The sequence below is a fragment of the Notechis scutatus genome, chromosome 1, assembly GCF_049901735.1.
Source record: "Notechis scutatus isolate UNSWTSFEM ecotype Mainland chromosome 1, rNotScu1.2, whole genome shotgun sequence".
Lineage (NCBI taxonomy): Eukaryota > Metazoa > Chordata > Lepidosauria > Squamata > Elapidae > Notechis > Notechis scutatus.
In genome coordinates, this window is record NC_142009.1 from 315954109 (window position 1) to 315961351 (window position 7243).

A 7243-nucleotide genomic window follows, 5' to 3' on the forward strand; every position below is an offset into this window, starting at 1 on the left:
GCCAAAAAAGGCTGTTGTATATGATCTGTTGGAAGGCCCCTAATTGAAATAAATAAAGGAAACTTGTTAGCAAAATAGTACTAGTTATACAGCATTTAGTCCAAGTTATTGATAATCTGTTTTGATTCCCAGCTGTATTCTTTTTCTTCTATTTATCCTTTTATATGTGGTTCTAATACTTGGCTCTATTAGGCACTTGGTAATTTAAGTATGGAAAGCCTGAATAATTTATTTTTTTATTTCTTGTTGTGGCATTTTGTCTAGGAAAAAGCAGCAAAATGGAAGAATCCAGATGGACACATGGATGGATTAACAACTAATGGCGTTCTAGTCATGCATCCTAAAGGAGGGTTCACTGAAGAATCGAAACCTGGTGTTTGGCGAGAAATTTCAGTCTGCGGTGATGTATATACTCTACGGGAAACAAGATCTGCTCAACAAAGAGGCAAGCTAGTAAGTTTGTTTGTTTATTTATTTATTTATTTATTTATTTTGATTTGTCAATCGCTTACAAGATAATAGGTATATGTATATACATAGTTATGAATACATGAAATGGGTACATATAAGAAACATAAAAGAAACAATAGGACAGGGATGGTAGGCACGTTGGTGCGCTTATGCACGCCCCCTACAGACCTCTTAGGAAAGGGGTGAGGTCAATAGTAGACAGTCTAAGGTTAAAGTTTTTGGGGTTTGGGGAAGAAACCACAGAATCAGGTAGAGTATTCCAGACATGGACCACTCTGTTGCTGAAGTCGTATTTCCTGCAATCAAGTTTGGTACGGTTAATCTTGAGTTTTTATCTATTGTGTGCTCTTGTGTTGTTATGGTTGAAGCTGAAGTATTCATTGATAGGTAAGTCATTGCAATGTATGATTTTATATACCATACTTAGATCAGACCGAAGACGGCGTAATTCAAGGTTTTCTAGGTCTAGAATTTCAAGTCTGGTGGCATAAGGTATTCTGCAATGAGTAGAGGAGTGGAGAACTCTTCTTGTGAAATATTTCTGGATTTTCTCAACTGTGCTAATATCAGATACGTAATGTGGGTTCCAGACTGATGAGCTGTATTCGAGTATTGGTCTAGCAAATGATGAAAAACATTAATTAATTAATGATGAAAAACATGATTTAAAATTATTTCTAGCCATTAAAGAACATTAAAGTGGTTTTTAGTTAAACAAACAGTAAAGTTTGTTCAAAAGAAGTTTAACGAACGAGACAACATAAATACTTTGCAATGGTAAATAAGAATGCAGAAAACACGAATCCACCTGAAAACCATTACAACAGAACCATTTTACCTCCTGAATGAGAAGCCATTCAGGGATTTGCAGGAAAAGAAGTCCAGCTAGACACACTGTTTAGCAAAAGGGACCTTAAGCATGCCTAACCTACTGGATCTGGTGAAATGGATGGAGACCATAAGAATCAAGGAATGCTGCAAATTACATTACCTTGGGCATTGAGGATGATAACTAGCACCTTGGTTTGCACACAGAGGCAGACTGGAAATCAGTGTAGCTTACATAAAGATACACAGATTTGTTCTTGAATTGGGAGGTACTACATAAAGTCACTCATGTGGTTGGACTGTTGCAGTGTGCTATATACATGGGCTGCCCTTGAAGACTATTTGGTAACCACATTTCGTCCAGATTGTAGAGTTGTGAATGGATATGGGTATACCTTGAAACATTCTAGGTTCACTTCTGCTCCACAAGCTATATTGGCTGCTAATCAGCAAATAGGTGGAATTCAAAGTGTTCGTCCTCATTTACACCCACTCCTCATTTAAGTGACAGAGTTCCATTCCAATGACCAAGTGGTCACTAAGTGAATACATGAGAGAAAGAAACTGAAGATCACTGATTGCTGACCTGTCAATCAGATAAAGTTGTATAGTTACTCATTCCTCCATGCATTATAAGATGCATGAAATTTTACAGTAAATGCTGCATTGGCTAAAAAATGATTTTGATTACTGTCATATTGCAAATGGTTGTGACTGAAGTTGCTAAACAAGAAGTGGGTATAAAAACTTCTTTGTGGCTTGACGCCTGATGATCTAGGGAACACCTCTTCTGTTTATGTTTCCCATCCTATAAAATCTAATATAGCGGGATGCTTCAGGTTCCATTGTTAAAATGCTGTCAGATCTCAGAGATGGTTCTTTTCTGTAGCTTTATCTGTCCTGTGAGATAGTATCACCTATTCACTCTTCCAAAGTCCGCACAGTCACAACACTGTTGTTGTTTCTACAAGCCTTGGAATGTGGCTTGCACTCAATAGGCCCTCAGACAAGCATTTTTCTACTTGTTTTATTATTTGAATATGTTTGTGACTCATTATTAGGTGTCTATGGAAATTCTCAGTTATCCAGGTCATGAAAAAGCACCTTTGGGACTATTAGACTCGGGTAATGGGGGCAGCTTATAAATCAGATGGATTGATACTGGGAAGTGTGTTTTCAAGGAAATTCTAGTAGAATGAACTTACAGCTCTTAAGAATGCAGAAGTTAGAAAAGAATCTGCTAAAATAATAAAAACATAATTGTCCATTGCTTTAGCTCTTACTGTACAAATGCCATTGTATTCTACACAAGAAAAAGAGAAGGCTGGATGGCTCATCATAATATAAGAATTTAAAGAAGAGAATGAAAGTTTCATTGCTTCCAGAAGTGTGGGGGAACGTTGCGAAAGGAATAATTTTCAAATTGTTCTTTTTTTCTGCCTGGCGTTTTAGGTGGAAAATGAAACCAACATCCTACAAGATGGTTCTCTCATTGATCTATGTGGGGCCACACTCTTGTGGAGAACAGCAGATGGCTTATTTCACACACCAACTCAGAAACACATAGAGGCTCTACGACAAGAAATCAATGCTGCAAGGCCCCAGTGCCCCGTGGGACTGAATACACTGGCTTTTCCTAGCATTAACCGTAAAGAAGTGGTAGAAGAAAAACAACCATGGGCTTACCTCAGCTGTGGACATGTCCACGGTTATCATAACTGGGGACACCGCAGTGACACCGAAGCCAATGAGCGGGAATGTCCCATGTGCAGAACTGTTGGTCCATATGTTCCTCTTTGGCTTGGGTGTGAGGCAGGCTTTTATGTTGATGCTGGTCCACCAACTTATGCTTTCACCCCTTGTGGGCATGTATGCTCAGAAAAATCTGCCAAATACTGGTCTCAGATCCCATTGCCACATGGTACTCATGCATTCCATGCTGCCTGCCCTTTCTGTGCTATCCAGCTGTCTGGAGATCAGAACTGCATCAAGCTTATTTTTCAGGGTCCAATTGACTGATAATGCCATTTTACAGATGACCATTATACAGCTCACTTTGTTAACAATTTACTGTGAAGATAAAGAATTGCCACTAACTCTAGATTTTACCTTTTTTACAAAATAAGATTGTTATTAATGAGGGCTTTGGGGTGGGATTAGCAGCTGAGATGTGAAGTTATTTTGATACCTGGAACCAAACAGTTATCAGTGGCATTGCATGCTGAACAGCAGCATGTTCATGATGACATCTTTTTTGGTTAAGCTGTAGTATATTTGTAAGATTTGTAAGATTAGAAGAAAAATACCAGTGTCTTAATGATTTTTTTAATATTGGATTTTTTAACAGAAATGTTTTCTTCTACACTTTGAATGACAAGCCTTTAAAACACATATTTTTTCAATCTAAAAGAAGCAAACAGAATGTAATTTGTCCTCTCTTTTTAATTTGCAATATAGTTAACTTGAATAATTCATTCTCAAAGAGGATGTATCAAATGTTTGAGTAAAACTAGGTGAATATTCACTTAATACATTGAACATAGAGTGAACATAAAAGATTGGCTTTATCAGCATAGCACAAAATATTATGAGATTCTGCAGTGTTGTCTAATATAGCTGTCCGAGAGACATAGTTACTTGAAAGTTGGGGATCTCTGGCTTTCTGTGTTATTTTTCTTTCCTTCAAATAAAAGTTCCTATGTTAAACAATACTCGTAAAACTAATAGGGGATGTTTGAGGAACAGGTTACTCCAACCTAAGTTTAAGATGGTGTATGCAAAATGAACATTTTTTTCTTCGCTTCTGACTCCTCTGAACCAACTCTGTTATCTATCAGTAGCAGGGACAGTACTATCATTCTGCCCTGTATTTTACTAAATTAACTCAGCACAGAATGGTCCTGTTAAGGATTAGCATTAGACCAATTATCACAGTAGCGTAAGAACCATATTTCTTTTTCCATAGTACTCATGGCTCTTATCATGTGCTAATAATCTTTTCATGCATGTTCTTCCTAGCTTGGTTGGTCCTGCTTGGGTCTGATTCTTGTATGGTGCTCTTGCAGCACCATGGGCAAAGTGGTTCTCCCACCAGTGTAGTGATGCTAAATGTATCTCATATAAATTCAACGGCCATAAGTCGCAATGTATAACAAGTCTTTTTCAGTTTTGCAACTGGTGTCATTTATAATGTTCATGCATATCTACCTATTTGTACCATCTTAACAGTTTTGTCTCTTTCTAATTCTGCCTTTTGGATTTACTTGTATTAACTTGCCCTTGCATGTCTGGGACCTGTGAGCAAATGAAAATGTAGCAACTTATTAATCCAGTTTTTCAGTAGTTTAACTTTCTACAGTAGTGGGAAGTTTTGGATATTTTTTTGTAGAACATACACAAACTGCCCTTGATCTTATAATCAGTTTGATGCCCTCTTCAGTCTAAACCAATTGCAGAAAATTCTGCATAATTCACATGTTTAAATTCTTGGCAATCATTTTGAAATAATAATTTAAAATAGGTGGTTTTGTAGCACCTGCTTCTTTTATGTTTCCCATAATGTGCAAATCTTTTCTAATAATATGGTTGACTTGTTAATGTTTGGTTTGCTATTTTTCTTTTCTTCCTTCTATTAATTTAATTTAGAAGTTGCTTCTAAAAAAACCCTTTATATGTTTAGGATCAATTCATGTCTTAAGTAACTTGAAATTCTTGATTTAGTATAGGAGGAATGGTGGATAGGAAACGGGACAAATTACTGCTCATTTTGAGAATTATTTTACATGTACTTCATTGTTGTTTTGTGATAGAAATTCCATTGTTGTTTTATTTTTGTTTTATACTCATGCTATCAAATTTATTCAATTTTTCATATTGCCATGAAAAAATTAGTCCCTACCAAAGAGAAATTAATTACATGTCTTGAAGTAAATCTTGCATTTTGGATTACCTGTTAAAATGCAGAACAGTCCATTGGTTTACTTTGTCCTTTGTTTAAGTATATAAGTTATATGAGTTTAATATATTAACAAACATATATACATACACATACACTTGAATTGGCCTGTTCATAGTTAAAACATAATACTTTATAGTAAGTTAACCTTTTAAACACTTCACATGTCCATGCTCATTTGCTGATGTTTAATACACTTTTCCTGTATAAAAAGTTCAGTATTTTTAATTAGAAACATTAGTTTCTCTTTGTCTAAAAGGATTTTACTTACTGCAGTATATTGCATCAAATACCATACTCTAGCTTGTCTAGCCCATGTGATAGATTGGGAGAGCCAGTTATTTTCAAAACATTTTGTATTAGTGCCTTCTAAACGAGTTAGCACCTTGCTCTAATTTCATGATAAAACATGTAACTCAAATCTTGATTAGCTGTTATCTTTTAACACAGATACTTTTAGTCCTTTATATGACTTCCTGTTAATTCGTGAAATGCTATAAAATCAAAGTTAAAAACTATTCTCCTTGTTACTTTAAAAGGTGAAAAAAGAAACATGGTTGCCATGTTTGACCATGTTATATACAAGGTTATATGGAGATCCTATACTCTACTAATTGCTCCAGCAATGAAAGTTGTTCCAGATATATATTTTTCTTTTTAATGGGTCATATGAACCCACTCATTCTGCAGTTCTGAATCCTTTTGTAACCTGAGCAGCATGTATAGAAAAAAACCCATATTTCCTCAAACTAGGAGTCTGAATCCCATTTTTCCTTATACATTACAGAATTTGATTTGGCTCCTCTTTCTGTTTCAGAGAGCTATTGGCTATATGAAACATTCCTTATTCAATTTGCCAGTGCGATGTATTGAAAGAGCATTCTCAGTCTCTTCCTCTTTTAAGCTTTTGGAATTTTAAAAACTATTTTGAATATTGTTCTCCTGAATTCTGTCAGCAATAATATTTTCTACAAGTTAAGATTTTTGAAGCAGTGTCTTTGTCAGTGTTGTCTGAATAGAATTTAAAACTCTTGTTATACAAACTTACTTCAAAGTGTGCTTTGTGTCTTATTTTAAATTTTGTTTATTGGCTCACATATTATACAACTCTGTCATTCCTCATATAGGAAAACATTTTTTGCTTGTAATAAGCCTGTAATCTACATGTTCGTGTTCTTCCTTTGAAATGTAATTCTTGTTTAGTAATCCCTTGGTTCTTTCCAATCTAAACTATCCAATTATGGTTCTTCAGTGCCTCAGGCTTGCCAGACACAGATAGAAGATATTTGTTTTGGATTCCAGGTTGAAGGGGTGAAAGGGAGCATTGAAAATTGTGTGCATTTTTAAGAATAAGACAACTCTAACACAAAACAAGCCACTAAGTGGCTTTTTTTGCATGTTTTAAATGATTGTCTCATTTCATGTTGAACTTTTCCCCAAAGAGCTATGAATTTCTTAGTGTACTCTTTCAATCAGTCATTTCAGTCTATATTTTACTTAAATGGACATAATTGTGTGACATGCTTCACCTGACTCTATGGGTTTATAGGGCTCACTTGAAAGTGGTAACACAGACTAAATTGTACAAAACTCTAAAATGTGGTTGAATACTTTATAATTTCAAATGTCATGCAAACTCAACCAGCATTATGCTCCTTAAAATTTTCTGTGCATTCTTTTGAATGTTTGCAGTGGTGCTTACTATCATCAATCTTCTTTTTCTGTCATTTCTTAATGTCAGATTGAGAAATCTTGACTCATTCCTTGGTCATGGAGTAGTTTAGAAATATTTTGGCACTTTTCTAGAAAGATAAGCATGAGTCTGATCTTTGTTTTAAAATATGTTTGGGGAATCAACTCAATGCTTTTGTTTTAATACTACTTGCATGATGTCAACACCCCTACCCCACCCAGTTGGACATAGATTCAAAGTATATACAGGAACTGGCCAAAATTGCTTGAGATATGTTAAATTGATCTATGCGACAA

At 35.3% G+C, this 7243-nt stretch overlaps 1 protein-coding gene across 1 annotated transcript in view; it reads left to right on the forward strand.

Moving 5' to 3' along the window:
- Positions 1–6301, forward strand: part of PELI2 (pellino E3 ubiquitin protein ligase family member 2) — a 50069-nt gene extending 43768 nt beyond the window's left edge. The window contains exons 5-6 of the mRNA XM_026670206.2: positions 265–453; positions 2752–6301. Coding sequence (XP_026525991.1) covers positions 265–453; positions 2752–3318 — 756 coding nt within the window. The 3' untranslated portion in view covers positions 3319–6301. The remainder of the gene's footprint in view (positions 1–264; positions 454–2751) is intronic.
- Positions 6302–7243: the final 942 nt, after the last annotated feature.